Here is a 19582-nt window from a genome sequence, read left to right as displayed (position 1 = left end):
AATATTTTGTACAGTTAGAATGCTTATCTGAAATATATTGGTTAATAGTATGGTAATATTATTATCAGGGCTTCCTAAATGGTGCTAATGGTAAAGAACCCACTTGCCGTTTCAGGAGACATGGGAGACTAGGATTCAATCTGTGGGTCAGAAAGATTCCCTGGAGAAGGAAATGGCAACCCATTCCAATATTCTTGCCTGGAAAATCCAGAGACAGAGGAGCCTGACAGGCTACAGTCCACAGGGTCTCAATGAGTCGGACATGAATGAAGTCACTTAGAATGCATGAATGCAATTTTATCATCTTTCTTATATCTTTCATAAACATACACAAAGACATTTTTTGTTATTAGCTTGGGTAAAAGACTTTTCTAGGTAAACCTTTGGATATTTACTCAATTATAACACATTTTTTCAAAGAGCAGAAGAAAGTATAAACTGTAACAGACTTCATCCTTTAATTTTCTGCGAGAAGACATGTCTCTACCTAGTTCCTCTTACTTTTAGCCAGCATCTTGGCTGCCATAGAAATGACAGAAAGGTCTGTGTTAAGTTCCTGTTTGTCCAAATCAGGATAAATGAGTGCATTGAAGGATAGGTGATTGCAAGGGCCTGGAAAAGCATTTGGACCGGTTCCTTCCGCAGCTCATTAGAATTCCAAATTGTTAAAATTACAGTCAGGATATAAGTGGCAAACAGGAAAAGAAAGGAGATGACAGTTTGCATGGCTTTTGTGTGGACCTTGGTGCTGGCATCTTGGGATCTTTTGCCGTTGAGCTGCATCTTCCTGAGATGTTTCCACAGGAAAAAGATTAGCAGCAGAAAAGATGTCAGGGACATAGTGAAAGGTATGAAGTTTGTTAGTGTGAGCAGGGTCATATTTGAAAGGTGTAAAAAGTCCCTTAATTTGGTCTTCTCAGTGATGTTTCTTTCATATTCACTTGTCTGAATAGTCTCATCTATACCTAACACAGCAACCTGAAAAATCAAAATCACTGAAGTCCCCAACATCATCATGAGAACTACACTTTTAACTCTCCACTTCAGGTGAAGAAAAATTAAGCTGGAGAAATTAGCTATCTTGAACAAGTAAAATATACTGAGGCTAGTAGCAAGCCAGTTACTAAAATGGTTGCTTACTGTCCAGGCAACACGGATAACAGTTCTTAAACTATATAGAGCTGGATTATACATAGTTGCATACCAATTTATTAATATTGTCCAGAGCAAAACAATTCTGCAGACTGCCAGAGCAGTGAGAATCCCATCAGCTGAGGAGATCTTTTGTTTCCTGACCCAGTCATTGCAGTTCACCAGTGCTATGAAACCATTCACAAAATTTCCCAAAACAAATTCTGTCACCGTTAGAATGGAAAGAATGCTCGATACTAAAGTTGTCATGTCTAAAAAAATCCAAGTCTAATGTCACTGTTGCGATTCCTTCAATATTCTGACCTTAAATTCTTTATGAAGTTGATTTCCGGTTGTGCAGTGAAGTTCTTATTTCTTTCAAACTCTGTGATGAATGTCAAGCAGACAAGCACCAGGAAATAATATTGGAAGAGCTCAATGACATCTCGATGAAAAATACTGCTATTTCCTAGCAGCTCAAATTAGCTCTCTTCATACACTTTGTGCCCTACTATGGGATGGATTACTTCATAAGTGACTTTGAAGTAAAATATGAATTCTCATTTGCCAGATGCAAATAAGGACTCATCGTTTTACAAAATTTTCCCTGTCTACCTCTTCATAATTTGTGTTCATCGACTTTTGTTGTTAGTGAGGAAAATTTTGAAACCCAATGCAGAGGACGCACAGTGAAAGCTTAAATGAGTTGATCAAGCTTGATCATAACTATGCTCTACGTTAGTGATTTGTAATGCAAAAAAGACACCTAATATAGTGTTGGAAACTATTTTTTCTTTTTAGACAGAATCAGGATCTTTTTGTAAATTTTACATGTGGAATAAAGGGTGGACATTGGAGAGCTGAATAAGTGGGCAATATTGGACAACTGATACTATTTTTAGTCACCCACGAACTGAGTTCTGTTCCTGAAACCATGCACTATGATTTCTAGCTCTCATTTTAGGAAACTAAACTGAAATACTTTCTGAGCCTGCCTTGAAATTACAAAAACTGCCACTTTAACTACAGAATAAGAGGATGGGAAAAAGTAGCTATCTTTAGGAAAGAGAAGATGCTGAGGCATATGTCAAACAAGACACTCAAGTGGTGGATCATTATACAAAATTGAATATTATTTTTCCCAGTTTGACCAGTGTTATGTAGCTCTGCATAGAGCATCAAAGTAGATATTAATCAACCAGTACTAAGATTAAGAAACATATCCTAGTTATGGGTAAGCTGGTGAGAATTAGGTTAATGAAGTTGAGTTTCCAGTGTCTTCCCAGTTGGTTCAGTTCATTATTCCAATCAATGCATTTCCCCAAATGCCAACTATGAATTTCATAGATTAAAAAAAATAGAGTCCTTATCTTTTGTGCTTCACATTTCTTCTGAGCGAAAAAAGCTCCCATCCCAAATACCACTACTGATGATTAATGGGTTGAAAACTAATAGTTTTGAAGTACTTTTTTGTTTTTATTGTGGTTTCCTTTCCATTGCAATAAATGCCAGCTTCTATTATCACACTGGTCCTCAGCTAACATTGCGAAAAACATTTTGATTTCTTTAAAATGACTTAGTATGTGATTTTCCTGCCAACAAGAGTGACTGTTTCTTCTTTTATTGTAAATCTGATATAATCTTTCGTTATAATGTGTGAAAGAATAGAATTTGGCTTACTTAAATAGTTACCAAGAAAGATCCTCTACCAAATTTTCACCTCTGAGTTCCCTAAAATAATTTTAAAAAGCATGAAAACCCCCAAGTAGGAGTTTCTAAGAGCCATTTTTCAGAATTAAAGTTGTGATTTTGGGAATAAAATTTTATCATCATCTTTGTAACCAGCAGCCTCAATTGACTGTAGAATCAAAGAAGAAAACACATAAAAAGTAACAATAATTCAACTTGGTCTAGGTGAAAGAAGGTAGGCAACTGAAAATAATTCAAAAATTAAAAATAACTTCTTACAAGTGAATCTCAGTAATTGAAGTTTAAAGGAAACATACTATTTTTACCAGAATAATCTTCCTTCTGATGATTATAATAATAGTAATCAGTATTTGCTAGATATATCCCTATATATTACAAATATTCTTGTCTTTGACATCATATTTGCTTCTCAAAAACCTCATTTACTAGAGATAATGTAAGTAACTTTTCTCTTATAATAGCTTGTCTGTCATTATGGGGAAAGTCAAGGAACAAAACTTGATCTCAAAACACCATTCAAATGAGCAAACTATAGTATATCAATGACAATGACACCATCCTATAGGTATCCTACGCGTGCTCAATCGTTTCGGTCATGTCCAACTCTTTGCGACCCTATGGACCGTAGCCCTCTGTCCATGGGATTCTTCAGGCAAGAATACTGGAGCACACTCTAAAGCCCTCTGTTAAGAGCTTGCTCATAAAGGTTATTTACTTTATCTTTTTTATTAAAGGAATTTAATTTAGTAAATGAAATAATTTGTGCAAGTAATACATGTTAAACTAAAATTTTTAATTTATAAATATACTCATTTTGACTTAAATTTTTCTCTTCACTAGGCCAAGATAATGTTAATCTTTAGGAAATTACATAGATATTGTCCAAATTACATTTATAAGCATCACTAAATGACATAGCTCATGATAATGACGATAGCAGCAGTGAAACGGGAGAACTCTGATAGATGTGATATCATCCAGTTTTCAAAGTGGCAAAATTCACTGTGACAGGTGAACACTAGCCAATCTTTCCTATTAGGTACTTCAATCATGCTCAGCATCAGAGCTAGCATGAAAGACTATCATTACCTACTATGTCATCAAGAACAATGTCAAACTGACATACTCTAATGATTTACTTGCTGTTATTTTCCTTTACTTACATTCTGACAATTATGGCTAAAGTTACCTCAAAAAGTACTTTGCTTTTATTGTTTTCATATGGAAATGAAGATATATATACAATAATACACTATACAATCTTCTTTCATACTTTAATACCATCATTAGCAAGCTAAGTTCTCTCACCTGCTTATTTATGTTTCTAGCTACTGTGGTTAAATCTAGGTAATTTATTAAGCAGTCAATGTACAACAACATATGCACAAATATTTTCAAACATTCCACTGAATGTGTATTGAGTTTTACCAAATTTACCTTTCTATGTCTTTTTTTCTCTAACAAGGAACTAAAAAATTTATAACAACAAAAACATATGCATCAACACATGTGTGCATACACATACACACACATTCTTAGTGTGCAATTGATTATGGATGGAAGCAGAAAATTGTTATTTAATTTTAAGATAAACTATCATATTTTTATATCTAGGTTTAGTTCATAGGAAATTCACTAAATTTTGCACTCAAAAGGTGCGTGTGTCTGTGTGTGCTCAGTTGTGTCCAACTTTCTGCAACACCATGAACTGTAGCCCATCAGGCTCCTCTGTCCGTGGGATTTTCCAGGCAAGAATATGGGAATGGGTTGCCATTCCTTACTCTAGGGGATCTTCCCAACCCAGGGACTGAACTCATGTCTCTTGAATCTCCTGCATTGGCAGGCAGATTCTTTACCACTAGCACCACCTGGGAGTGAGTGGATATTTGAAAACAAAAGTGTCTAAGAAAACTAAGATATTTTGAATTTGAGATTTTAATGGGAGGTGGAAGTTTAATGGGAGGTTCAAGGAGGAGAGAACACATGTATACCTATGGCTGATTCATGCTGATGCTTGGCAGAAACCAACACAATATTGTGGAACAATTATCCTTCAATTAAAATTAATAATTTTTAAAAGGCACAAATAATGTGGATTTATAATTCTTGTATCATGTCTTCCTTTTTTTCTATTAATTAAAATTATTTTTAAATTTTAACTCAGGCTTCATACTACCATAACCCTGTATTTCTCTTTATTCAAAAAGAACTCTAATTACAGTGGTATCTATGAGCATATGTGGTTTCAGGTTAATATTATTTTTAATAATTTCTTTTTCTGCTTTCTACACATATTCGTTATTGTAAAACATAATACCTATAGAGATTAAAAGGAAACACAAATGCATAGGAATAAAAAAATTATAGTGTTAATACTACTTTCACATTTGACTCATAATACAGAATTTTGCCAGGTATCTAGACCCTCCCCCATATATTCCTTTCTATTGATATTATTTCTTTTCTCTCTCCACCCTCCATACACTCCAAATTGCTACAGTAATCATTAATTTGTTTTACTTCAGAGTTTTGTCACTTATGTAATGCTTTGAAAACTATCCAGTCGACCTATTTTTTAGCTTTGTATGTCTGGAATTCCAGTGAATTTTTTAATCTTGATATTTCTCCTCAATTTCCAATGTGCATTATTATCTATATAGCTCTAGTTTGTTAATTTTTTTGTTATATAAATTCTATTGACATCATATAGCTCTACTTTTTATTTCATTGCTGTATAGCATTCTTTTATACAAGCATTCTATTATATCCATCTTACCAATGATGGAAATCCAGGTGATGTCTTAATTCTAGTTACTCAGAACAATAATGACAGGGGCATTCCTATATATGTATCCTAATACACAGTACAAAAATTCTCTAAGGTACAAAACTTCTATTATATATTACATATATTAACATTTCATTATATAGTTTTAATCATAATACAAAATTTGTACGAAATTATTTTCCTGAGTGTCATAATGCTACAGCATTAAAAACAAGTCATGATTATTTTTTTTCTTCTTCACCGCTATCATGGAAGTGTTAGTCACTCAGTCATGTCTGACTCTTTGTGACCCCATGGGCTGGGGCCCGCCAGGCTCCTCTGTCCATGGAATTCTCCAGCCAAGAATACTGGAGTGGTTTGCCGTTTCCTTCTCCAGGTGATGTTCCGGAACCAGGGATCAAACTTGGGTCTCTCTGCATTGCAGACAGATTCTTTACTGTCTGGCCTACCAGGGAAGCTCACCCCTATCATAGGACTTCATTTTTTTCTAAAGTTTTAGCCTACTTATAAAAATCTAATATTCTTCAGTGAAATTTATTACACACATATATAATACACACAAAATGTTTATTATTTTTGAATTCAAGGTGGTTCTCCTTTCCTAACAACATTTCTAATTTCTATTGACTATGAAGTAAGAATCCATGATGAAATAATATCTATCCCAAACATACATCAGTTCAGTTCATTTAAGTTGCTCAGTTGTGTCTGACTCTTTGCGGCCCCAAGGACTGCAGCACACCAAACTTCCCTGTCCATCATCAACTCCCAGAGCTTACTCAAACTCATGTCCATCGAGTTGCTGATGCCATCCAACCATCTCATCTTCTGTTATCCCCTTCTCCTCCTGCCTTCAATCTTTCCCAGCATCAGGGTCTTTTCAAATGAGTCAGCTCTTCCCATCAGGTGGCCAAAGTATTAGAGTTTCAGATTCAGCATCAGTCCTTCCAATGAATATTCAGGACTGATTTCCTTTAGGGTGGACTGGTTGGCTCTCCTTCAAGTCCAAGGTAATCTCAGGAGTCTTTGCCAACACCACAGTTCAGAAGCATCAATTCTTCAGTGGTCAGCTTTCTTTATAGTCCAAATCTGACATCCATACATCCTCAGTGTGTAATTTAAAATTCAGAGTAGTTACCATCCAAACAATGGGTGTATGTGAAAAAGACAATGCTTCATTATCCTGATCAACTGCACAATATTTTGTAAAATTATATCGCTTACCTGAAAAATCTTCAGTTCAGTTCAGTTCAGTCGCTCAGTCGTGTCTGACTTTTTGCAACCCCATGAATCGCAGCATGCCAGGCCTCTCTGTGCATCACCAACTCCCATCCCATTCACTCAGACTCACATCCATCGAGTCAGTGATGCCATCCAGCCATCTCATCCTCTGTCGTCCCCTTCTCCTCCTGCCCCCAATCCCTCCAAGCATCAAAGTCTTTTCCAATGAGTCAACTCTTTGCATGAGGTGGCCAAAGTACTGGAGTTTCAGCTTTAGCATCATTCCTTCCAAAGAAATCCCAGGGCTGATCTCCTTCAGAATGGACTGGTTGGATCTCCTTGCAGTCCAAGGGACTCTCAAGAGTCTTCTCCAACACCGCAGTTCAAAAGCATCAATTCTTCGGCGCTCAGCCTTCTTCACAGTCCAACTCTCACATCCATACATGACCACAGGAAAAACCATAGTCTTGACTAGATGGACCTTAGTCAGCAAAGTAATATTTCTGCTTTTGAATATACTATCTAGGTTGGTCATAACTTTTCTTCCAAGGAGTAAGTGTCTTTTAATTTCATGGCTGCAATCACCATCTGCAGTGATTTTGGAGCCCCCAAAAATGAAGTCTGACACTGTTTCCACTGTTTCCCCATCTATTTCCCATGGAGTGATGGCACTGGATGCCATAATCTTAGTTTTCTGAATGTTGAATTTTAAGCCAACTTTTTCACTCTCCTCTTTTACTTTCATCAAGAGGCTTTTTAGTTCTTCTTCACTTTCTTCCATAAGGGTTGTGTCATCTGCATATCTGAGGTTATTGATATTTCTCCTGGCAATCTTGATTCCAGCTTGTGCTTTTTCCAGTCCAGCGTTTCTCATGATGTACTCTGTATAGAAGTTAAATAAGCAGGGTGACAATATACAGCCTCGACGTACTCCTTTTCCTATTTGGAACCAGTCTGTTGTTCCATATCCAGTTCTAACTGTTGCTTCCTGGCCTGCATACAGATTTCTCAAGAGGCAGGTTAGGTAGTCTGGTATTCCCATCTCTTTCAGAATTTTCCACAGTTTATTGTGATCCACACAGTCAAAGTCTTTGGCATAGTCAATAAAGCAGAAATAGATGTTTTTCTGGAACTCTCTTGCTTTTTCCATGATCCAGCAGATGCTGGCAATTTGATCTCTGGTTCCTCTGCCTTTTCAAAAACCATATCAGGAAGTTCACGGTTCACGTATTGCTGAAGCCTGGCTTGGAGAATTTTGAGCATTGCTTTACTAGCGTGTGAGATGAGTGCAATTGTGTGGTAGTTTGAGCATTCTTTGGCATTGCCTTTCTTTGGGATTGGAATGAAAACTGACCTTTTCCACTGCTGTGGCCACTGCTGAGTTTTCCAAATTTGCTGGCATAGTGAGTACAGCACTTTCACAGCATCATCTTTCAGGATTTGGAATAGCTCAACTGGAATTCCATCACCTCCACTAGCTTTGTTCGTAGTGATGCTTTCCAAGGCCCACTTGACTTCACATTCCAGGATGTCTGGCTCTAGATGAGTAATCACACCATTGTGATTATCCAAGTCGTGAAGATCCTTTTTGTACAGTTCTTCTTTGTGTTCTTGCCATCTCTTCTTAATATTTTCTGCTTCTGTTAGGTCCATACCACTTCTGTCCTTTATTGAGCCCATCTTTGCATGAAATGTTCCCTTGGTATCTCTAATTTTCTTGAAGAGATCTCTAGTCTTTCCCTTAGTTAATGGTAAAGTAAACACCATTTTTCTTAAACACACACACAAATACACTTTTTGTGATAAGCTTTGGTGAAAAGCTTCTCTAGGTAAACCTGTGGGTATTACTCAATGACATACAGAATTAAGAAAGGAATAGAAAGTATAAAACATGACAGACTCCATCCATTCATTTTTTGATAGAAGACACATGATGCCCACCTATTTCCTGTCTTTCAGCCAGCACCCCAGCTGCCTCAGAAACAACAGAAAGGCCTGTGTTAACTTTCTGTTTCCCCAAATCAGGAAAAATGAGTGGACTGAAGGATAGATGACTTCAACTGTTGGGAAAAGCAAGAGAAACGGTTCCTCATGCAACTTTTTAGGACTCCAGATTGATATGATTAGAACCAGAAAGTAAAAGGCAAATAGCAAGAGAAAGGAGATGACAGTTTGCATGGCTTTTGTATGGATCTTGGTCCTGGGAACTTGGAATCCTTTGCCATTGAGCTGCATCTTCCTGAGATGTTTCACAGAGAAGAGATTGGTAGCATAAAAGATATTAAGGACATAGTAAAGGGTTTGAGGTTTCCTAGAATAAGTGGGGTCACATGTGAAAGCCATAAAATATCCCTCAGTTTGGTCTTCTGTGTGGTTTCTTTCAAATTCACTTCTCTGCATAGTCCCACTTACACTTATAACTACAACTTGTAAAACCAAAATGAATGAAGTTCCCAGAAGCATCATGAGGACTACACTTCTAACTCTCAACTTCAGGTGAAGAAAAGTTAGGCTGGAGAAATTGGCTATCTTCAACAAATAAAATATACTGAGGCTAGTAGCAAGCCAGGTGCTATAATGATTGCTTATTGTCCAGGCAACATGAACAATAGTTCTTATTTTAAAACCATATAAAGCTGGATGAAGCAAAATATAATACCAATGTATTAACATTACACAGAGCAAAACAATTCTGGAGACTGCCATAGCACTGACAATCACATCAGTTGAGGAGATCTTTTGTCTCTTAACCCAGTCAACGCAGCTCACCAGATCTAAAAAGCCATTGGCAAAATTTCCCAGAACAAATTGTATTATAACTAGGATGGAAAAAATGGTTGATAGTAGAGTTATCATGTCTAGAAAAAAAAAAAAAAGCCAAGTCTAATATCACTGTAATGAGTCCTTCAATATTCTGACCTCAAATTCTTTGTGCAGCTGATTTGGAGATGTGCAGTGAAGTTCTTGCTTCTTTTAACTTCTGTGACCAATGTCAAGCAGGAAGGTATCAGCATATGTAAATGAAAGAGCTCAGTACTGTCTTGATGTAATAATTGCTATTACCTAACAGCTCATAGGGCTTTCCTGGTGGCTCAGAGGTTAAAGCATCTGCCTTCAATGCAGGAGACCCAGGTTTGATCCCTGGGTCAGGAAGATCCTCTGGAGAAGGAAATGGCAACCCATTCCAGTATTCTTGCCTGGAGAATCCCATGGACTGAGGAACCTGGTGGGCTGCAGTCCACAGCATCACAAAGAGTCGGACACAATTGAGTGACTTTACTTACTTACTTACTTAACAGCTCATATTGACTTTTCTTCATGCACTCTGTGTCCTTGCACTCACATTTGTGGGATGGGTTATCTCTTACCTGATGTTGAAACAAAATAATAATTCTCATTTGCCAGCATGCAAATAAAAACATATTGTGTTGCAACTTTTCCCTATTTAACCTCCCCGTAATTTGTGTTCAACAAATTTTGTTGTTGGTGAGTAAAATTTTAAAACCCAATACACATGCCAGATTTACAAAGAAAGAATTCATGAGTTTCTTATCAAAAACATCTAAGATTTTCTTGGGGACCCCAGGAAAACCAACACACGATAAAAACTGGTTGTTGATAACCAATACAAAAACAAGAGGGGGGCTGACTGTGAGTCAGATAATGAATTTTTTTATTGCCGAATTCAGACTTAACTTGAAGAAAGTAGGGAAAACCACTAGACCATTCAGGTATGACCTAAATCAAATCCCTTACAATTATACAGTGGAAGTGAGAATAGATTCAAGGAATTAGATCAGGTAGACAGAGTGCCTGAAGAACTATGGACGGAGGTTCATGCCATTGTACAGGAGGTAGTGATCAAGAAAAGAAATGCAAAAGAAAAGAAAAGAAAAAGAAATACAAAAAGGCAAACTGGCTGTCTGAGGGGGCCTTACAAATAATGGAGAAAAGAAAGGATGCAAAAGGCAAAAGAGAAAAGGAAAAATATATCCATTTGAATGCAGAGTTCCAGAGAATAGCAGGAGAGATAAGAAAGCCTTCCTCAGTGATCAACGCAAAGAAATAGAGGAAGACAATAGAATGGGAAAGACTAAAGATATCTTCAAGAAAATTAGAGATACCAAGAGAACATTTCATGCAAAGATGGGCACAATAAAGGATAGAAATGGTATGGACGTAACAGAAGCAGAAGATATTAAAAAGAGGTGGCAACAATACAGAGAAGAACTATACAAAAAAGATCTTCATGACCCAGATAACCACAATGGTGTGACCTGGAGCCAGACATCTTGGAATGTGAAGTCAAGTGGGCCTTAGGAAACATCACTATGAACAAAACTAGTAGAGATGATGGAATTCCAGTGTAGCTATTTAAAATTCTAAAAGATGATGCTGTGAAAGTGCCGCATTCAATATGCCGGCAAATTTGGAAAACTCAGCAGTGAACACAGGACTGGTAAAAGTCGGTTTTAATTTTGTTCCCAAAGAAAAGCAATGCCAAAGAATGCTCAAATTACTATAACCGCACTCATCTCCCACACTAGCAAAGTAATGCTCAAGATTCCCCAAGCAAGGCTTCAACAATACATGAACCATGAACTTCCAGATGTTCAAGCTGGATTTAGAAAATGCAGAGGAACCAGAGATCAAATTGTCAACATCCTCTGGATCATCAATAGAGCAGGAGAGTTCCAGAAAAACATCTACTTCTGCTTTATTGACTATTCCAAAGCCTTTGACTGTGTGGATCACAATCAACTGTGGAAAATTCTTCAAGAGATTGGAATACCAGACTACCTGACCTGCTTTCTGAGAAATTTGTATGCAGGTCAAGAAGCAACAGTTAGAATGGGACATGGAGCAACAGACTGGTTCCAAATAGGTAAAGGAGTACGTCAAGTCTGTATATGGCCACCCTGCTTATTGAATTTATATGCAGACTACATCATGAGAAATGCTGGGTTGGATGAAGCACAAGCTGGAATCAAGATTACCAGGAGAAATATCAATAACCTCAGATATGCAAATGACACCACCCTTATGGAAGAAAGCAAAGAAGAACTAAAGAGCCTCTTGATGAAAGTGAAAGAGGAGAGCGAAAAAGTTGGCTTAAAGCTCAACATTCATAAAACGAAGATCATGGCATCTGGTCCCATCACTTCATGGCAAATAGTTGGGGAAACAGTGGAAACAGTATCAGACTTTACTTTTAGGGGCTTCAAAATCACTGTAGATGGTGACTGCAGCCATGAAGTTAACAGACATTTGCTCCTTGGAAGAAAAGTTATGACCAACCTAGACAGCATATTAAAAAACAGAGACATTACTTTGCTGACAAAGGTTCATCTAGTTAAAGCTGTGGTTTTTCCAGTAGTCATATATGGATGTGAGAGTTGGACTACAAAGAATGCTTTGAGCAAGCTCTGGAATTTGGTGATGGACAGGGAAGCCTGGCATGCTGCAGTCCATGGGGTTACAAAGAGTCGGACTTGACTGAGTGACTGAACGGACTGAGCTGAACTCCTGAACAATGTTATGAACTTCTGTCCATAGTTCTTCAGGCACTCTATCAGATCTAATCCCTTGAATCTATTTGTCACTTCACCTTTATAATCATAAGGGATTTGATTTAGGTCATACTTGAATGGCCTAGTGGTTTTCCCTACTTTCTTCAATTTAAGTCTGAATTTGGCAATAAAAAGTTCATGGTCTGAGCCACAGTCAGCTCCTGGTCTTGTTTTTGCTGACCATATAGAGCTTCTCCATCTTTGGCTGCAAAGAATATAATCAATATGATTTTGGTATTGATCATCTGGTGATGTCCATGTGTAGAGTCATCTCTTGTGTTGTTGGAAGAGGGTGTTTGCTATGACCAATGGGTTCTCTTTGTAAAACTCTGTTGGCCTTTGCCTTGCCTCATTTTGTACACCAAGTCCAAACTTGCCCATTAGTCCAGGTATCTTTTGACTTCCTACTTCTACATTCTAGTCCCCAATGATGAAAAGAATATCTTTTGAGGGGTTTAGTTCTAGAAGGTCTTGTAGGTCTTCATAGAACCGTTCAACTTCAGCTTCTTCAGCATTAATGGTTGGGGCATAGACTTGGATTGCTCTGCTATTGAATGGTTTGCCTTGGAAACAGATCATTTTGTTTTTGAGTTTGCACTCAAGTACTGCATTTCAGACTCTTCTGTTGACTATGAAGGCTACTTCATTTTTCCTAAGGAATTCTTACCCACATTAATAGATATAATGGTCATCTGAATTAAATTTGCCCATTCTGGTCCATTTTCGTTCACTGATTTCTAAAATGTCAATGTTCACTCTTGCCATCTCCTGTTTGACCACTTGCAATTTACCTTGATTCATGGGCCTAACATTCCAGGTTCCTATATAATCTTGTTCTTTACAGCACTGGACTCTAGTTTCATCACCAGACACATCCACAATTGGGCATTGTTTTCACTTTGGCTCATCCTCTTCATTCTTTCTGGAGCTATTTCTCCACTCTGGTAGCATACACATGTGGAAAAAGCCCCACTGTAAATTACCCACAGTTGAATGAATCTGGCCACAGCCAAGCAGAAAAGGATGAAATCCGCTGATGAGACGTTCTCATTCTTGATCCACTTGCAGTTTACAGTTTATCCATCCAGTGAGCCCATTTCTCAGCAATCCTAAGACGAGTTGCCACTGCCAGAAAGAGACCTTAATTCCAGTTCACATTTTGATGAAATTGTGATATTGTGCTTCACTGAAAACTTTATGATCAAACAGCTGCAGACTGAAATCCATTTGTGATGCCTTCTTTAAAGTGTTCATCATAATTCCAGAAAGTACAGCCAAAATTCTGCTTTGATATAGTTTCAGATCTTCACTAAAAAAGTAGCTTATTTTCCTTATACTGAAATTTCAGTGTTAAACCAAATAATTCTGTAACAGATACAAAGCTTCATGAATATCTTTCTTATGACTTACACTGTTACAATATAATTTCTATAGTAAACATTAATGATGTCCACTTATCCTTGACACCAGTGCAGTTTCCCATTTCTGAAAATGACTAAAACGATGAAGTCAGTATGTAAACATGCAAAAATAAAACAAACTGGTTTCCACTAATTTGTACTTTGGTCTCCTCTGAGCCACATGTGCTGAGTGCGTGCTAAGTCACTTCAGTCATGTCCAACTCTTTGCAAACTAATGGACTGTAGCCCACCAAGTTCCTCTGTTAATGGGATTCTCCAGGCAAGAATACTGGAGTGGGATGCCATACTCTCCTCCAGAGGATCTTCCTGACCCAGAGACTGAACCCACGTCTCTTATGTCTCCTCCATTGGCAGACGGGTTCTTTACCACTAGCACCACCTGAGAAGCCCCGTGAGCTGCATATTTGAATGCAAATATTTTAGATTTTGAATAGTAATTGCTAGAAAATATTATATAACTCAGCCTTTATTTGTCACTCATCAATAAGATCCTTCTACCTATAAAGTATTTTGTTGATTTAATTTCATTTATAGAAATAATGTGGTGGTTCAAACAGTAAAGAATCCACCTGCAATGCGGGAGACCTGGATTCAATTCCTGGGTTGGGAAGATCCCCTGGAGAAGGAAATGGCAACCCACTCCAATATTTTTGCCTGGGAAGTCCCACTGACAGAGAAGGCTGGTGGGCTACAGTCCATGGGGTCACAAAGAGTCGTACACAACTGAGTGACTAACACACACACACATATAGAAATAATGTAAGGAAGTTATTCATAGTTCAAATTGCACACCCAAGTGCCAGGAAATATAGCTACAAATATTAGTACAGAATATCACAGTAGTTAAGTCAAAAACTGTAAGCAAGTTAGGCTGGAAATATACATTAGGAGGCTACAAGTACTATAGTACAGAGTCAGTTATGACTTTATGAAGATATAAATATGAAGTGTGAACTTGAATCCTTTGGAATTTATGAAGAAATAGAAAAAAAACTCAAGACCGATGTAAGGGTGTGTGCATATTATCAAAATGACATGAAGAAGATACACCATGCTTCTAAAGGGAGGAACTTCTTTCCTTTTACAGTAATGTGTTGCTATTTCAAGTGAAATGTGACTAAAGGCTCTCCCACGTCCATGTCCTCAATTCCATGTCTGTCTCTTATTTCTGGGCTAGAGAGTGAGCACATTCCCCAGCCTCCCTTACCTTTGGTTGTGGCAAGGTGATCAAAACCTGAACAATGTTATTTAAGTGAAAAATTTGTGCAATATTTTAGGCCCATCCCCAATACTCTCCTCAGGGACTGTCCTGCCTATGTTTTTTTTCTCCCAGCTTCCTTGAACGGAGAAAACTCCATGCAATCATCCAAATCCACATGTTAAATATGACCAACTTCTGATCAGCCTAATTCCTTGGATAACTACTTAGAGAAGTGTGCTCAGACATATCAATACCCTTAGAGAACAATATTAAATGTACACTGAATTTGAGTCACTTAATGCTTTGGAACCTATTTGTCTACTCTAATGCAGAAACTGGAATTGAGATTGTGTAGATTTGTGTAGAAGCAATTAAATGTTGAGGAAACAGAACCAGGAAATCCATGTGACCTGCAGATTTTGTGAAGAGTTTCATTTTCACTTGTTTCCAGCTTTCATGTAGTTTTTTTAATCCAATTAATCATTAGAATATCTTTCATATAAACTCTCCTGTAGACTGATTTTTATGTACTGGAAAGTTAGCATAAAACATGATAAGCATGATCCTCACATGATAAGGCTTATGTTCCACTAAGCAGACAGGTGATTAAAAATAGTGAGTAATTCAGATGTGGAAATGATTTATCTTAACATTTAGATAATGTTGTTATAATATCTTAATACCAAGAATTAATAGAGTCATAGAAATTCAGTTGTTGAACAAGGTTATAAATTTCCTATAGTGAAACTTGCTAGCAATCCTACTATATGTCAACACATTTTCTATGTCATCATTTTCCACAAGATTGTATTAAAACAGATCTCCAAGACATATCCTATAATTATGACATAGACATCATAGACACCATTCTAATACATGTAGAAATATCATTGAATTAAGCATCATAATTTTTTTTACTATTCTTACACTGAATGTATTTTTAAGATTGGGAAGACCTAAATCTTTTGTCTGAAATTTAAAATGAATTTTTAGGTAGCAAAATGGAGGAGAAGATTGACAATTCAGAGGCCCAATTTTGGTTTAGGGGAAAACTGAGAAATTTTTTAAAAATATTTATTTGGCAGCACTTGGTGTTAGTTGCAGCATGCAGGATCTTCAGATCTTCCTTGAGCCATGTGAAATCTTTAGTTGTCGCTTGAGTGCTCTTAGTTATGACAGGCTAAATGTAGTTCACTGACCAGGGATGGAACCCAGACCCTCTGCTTTGGGATCACAGAGTCCTAGCCACTGGACCACTAGGGAAGTCCCGAAAACTGAGCAATTTGACACCAGATTGCAACTTGAAAAGGGGTCTTCTTAATTTGACACCTCTAAAAAATAATTTTCCTAACTGCATGTGAAATATAGCAGCTATGAAGACATCGTAATTATTTTTTTCTTCTTCATCCTCACTGTAGTATTTGATTTTTTTCTGTTTTTTGACTACTAGTAAAAATCATATATTCTTTAGTACAGTTAATTATACACACATATAAACTTTAATCTAAAAATATTTGTTACATTTGAATTTTATTGCGGGCATCTTTGCTAAGCACATTGTGATACTAATTTCAATGGAAAATAGCAATAATGTCCTGAGATAAGCTCAATTCTTAAAAAGATGTAAATACAGATTATAAATACTTCATTTGAAGACAACAGCATAGAATATACATGTCAAATACACATTGCTTCATAACCCTGAAATTATACATTTTGTAAAATTAGACTGTTTATCTGAAAAATATTGGTTAGTGGTAGCATAAACTTATCATCAGTTTTGTATCATTCATAAACACTCACATATATACTTTTCATCATAAGCTTGAGTAAAAGACTTTGCATGTTAACCTTTAGAAATTACTCAGCTATAGTCACATTAGAAAAAGCAGCAGAAAGTATAAAATTTTACAAACACCATCAACTTATTTTTTTGCTGGAAGACACATGATGTCCACCTATTTCTTTTCTCTCAGTCAGCACCTTAGCCGCCAAAGAAATGACAGAAATGCTTTTGTTAACTTCCTGTTTCCCCAGAACAGGGTACATGAGTCATTTGAAGGACAGAGGAATCCAAGAGCCTCAAAGAACAAAAAGACAGGTTCCTTCTGCTGCCTTTTAAAACTCCGAATGGATCCCATTAGAGCCAGGAAATGAATGGCAAACAGCAAGAGAGAGGATATCACAGTTTGCATGGCTTTTATATGGACTTTGGTGCTAGGATCTGGAGATCCTTTACCACTGAGCTGCATCTTCTTGAGATGTTTCCACAGGGAAACAATTAATAGCAGAAAACATATCAGGGACATAGTATGAGATTTCCCAGCATAAGCAGCAGAGAAGGCAATGGCAACCCACTCCAGTACTCTTGTCTGGAAAATCCCATGGACGGAGGAGCCTAGTAGGCTGCAGTTCATGCAGTTGTGAAGAGTCAGATACGACTGAGAGACTTCACTTTCACTTTTCACTTTCATGCATTGGAGAAGGAAATGGCAACCCACTCCAGTGTTCTTGCCTGGAGAATCCCAGGGATGGGGGAGCCTGGTGGGCTGCTGTCTATGGGGTCACGCAGAGTCGGACACGACTGAAGCGACTTAGCAGCAGCAGCAGCAGCGTAAGCAGAGTCACACGTGGAAGCCATAAACTGCCCCTCAATGTGGTCTTCTGAGGAATGTTTCCTTCGTATTCATTTGTCTGGATAGCCTCATTGTCTATATCACTGCAACATGAAAAACCAAGAAGAATGAAGTTCCCAGAAGTATTATGTGCATGACACTTTTAACTTTCCACTTCAGGTGAAGAAAATTAGGCTGGAGAAATGGCTATCTTCAACAAATAAAATATACTGAGACTAGCAGCAAGCCAGGTGCTATAATGGTTGCTTACTATCCAGGCAATATGAACTATAATTCTTGCTTTTAAACTATATAGAACTGGATTCAACACAACTAAGTACCAATTCATTAACATTACCCAGAGCAAAACAATTCTGCAGACTGCCAGAGCAGTGAGAATCCCATCAGCTGAGGAGATCTTTTGTCTCTTGACCCAATCAATGCCATTCATCCGTGCTATGAGGCCACCGGCAAAATTTCCTAGAACAAACTCTGGTTAATACTAGGATGGAAAAAATGGTCAATAGTAAAGTTATCATGTCTAGAAAAAAAGCCTATTCTAATGTCATGGTTGTGATTCCTTCAATAGTCTGACCTTAAATTCTTTGTGCATCTGATTTCTGGATGGGCACTGAAGTTCTCCTTTCTTTTAACTTCTGTGACCAATGTCAAGCAGGAAATTACTAGCATATGCTAATAGAAGAGCTTACTGTTATCTTGATGAAATAATTTCTATTCCCTAACAGGTCAAATTGACTCCTCTTTATGCATTCTGTGTCCTTGCCATGGAATGAATTACTTCATAATTTTAATGAAGAGATGAAATCTCATTTGCCAGCATGCAAATAAGGACATATTGTGTTGCAACTTTTCCCTGTTTAACCTCTCCATAATTTGTACTTAACAAATTTAGTTGTTAGTGAGTAAAATTTTAAAAAGCAATACATAGAATGTACAGAGAAAGCCTAAACTATTAGATGGAGCTTGATCATAACCAGGATCATCATTCCAATGGATTTTTTTCTAATACTGGATTTATGTAGAAATAGTTCAAGCTTTTCTTATCAAAACTATCCAAGATTTTCTTGGGGACCCCAAGAAGACAAAAACACCCTATAAGCTGGTTATATATAACTTTATTGCTTATAAGCCTATGAACACATTAACTCAACCAAACGCACATTCATCTCACTGATGAAATTATTTTCCTATAATTTCCAAAACTGAAGTGAGTCTTGGGGAGGTGCCGGGGTCCAGCACTGGTGGATCCAGGGAATTCGAAGGGTGGATGGATTCGGCAAGGAGAGATTTGTTTAATTAGAAATATAAGATTAGATTAGGAAAGAATAGTGTAGTAGGAAAATTAATGGAGAAAAGATGTTAAATAACTTGGTTTATGTGGAGAATTAATAAAACCTCGAGACAAGAGGTTTGCACCATCTACGTTAGGCCACTGGCCTAGTAGAATAGTGGATAGTGGAGGGTGTTCCCCCTTGGGCTACCTCTCATATGCATCTTAGAAGCCAGGGCAAGTAAGTAGATATGGAGAGCCTCCATGCCCCAGATGGGAATTCAGCCAGAAAATAGAGTAAAGAAGACACAGGGAGACCAAGCTGCTTTGGTGAGAGAGGCCCCAATAACTTTATTTTCAAAAGGACTTTTATATCTTTCCCACAAATGATGTTGTGTACATTATCTTCTGGCCTTGGAGGCCTGTGAACATTTTAAGACCCTCTTTTGATAAAGGCTGCTCAACCAGAAAACTTATTTTCCCTTGAAGTGTTTTTTCTTTATATTTCTAATCTATGTCAGTCTCAGAAAGTATCAAACAGTTACGTTTTCAGGAAGCAAAGGTGCAGCCAGTTACAACAAAGAAAGAACCAATTAGCTCAAAAGTCTGATGTGGTTAGTTTCAAGGCTACATT

The 19582-nt window shown here is 37.3% G+C and overlaps 2 protein-coding genes and 1 pseudogene across 2 annotated transcripts; all 3 read right to left on the bottom strand.

Moving 5' to 3' along the window:
- Nucleotides 484-1401, bottom strand: LOC102169653 (taste receptor type 2 member 31-like). Its single transcript, XM_005680875.2, has one exon. It carries the CDS (start codon nt 1399-1401, stop codon nt 484-486), a length of 918 nt encoding a protein of 305 aa, XP_005680932.1.
- LOC102179923 (taste receptor type 2 member 31-like) lies at nt 8792-9706 on the bottom strand. The gene is given in 3 exon segments (XM_013964192.2): nt 8792-9102; nt 9105-9223; nt 9225-9706. Coding segments are annotated over 3 exon segments (912 nt in total).
- Nucleotides 17019-18196, bottom strand: LOC102179642 (annotated as a pseudogene).

The sequence above is a fragment of the Capra hircus genome, chromosome 5, assembly GCF_001704415.2.
Source record: "Capra hircus breed San Clemente chromosome 5, ASM170441v1, whole genome shotgun sequence".
In the NCBI taxonomy this organism is placed as follows: Eukaryota; Metazoa; Chordata; class Mammalia; order Artiodactyla; family Bovidae; genus Capra; species Capra hircus.
Note: the sequence above shows the minus strand (reverse complement) of the source record. Positions and strands in the feature narration are given on the sequence as shown.

Excerpts from the sequence above, each read along its gene's own strand:
- LOC102169653 (XM_005680875.2), bottom strand. The coding sequence starts at position 1,401 with ATGACAACTTTAGTATCGAGCATTCTTTCCATTCTAACGGTGACAGAA.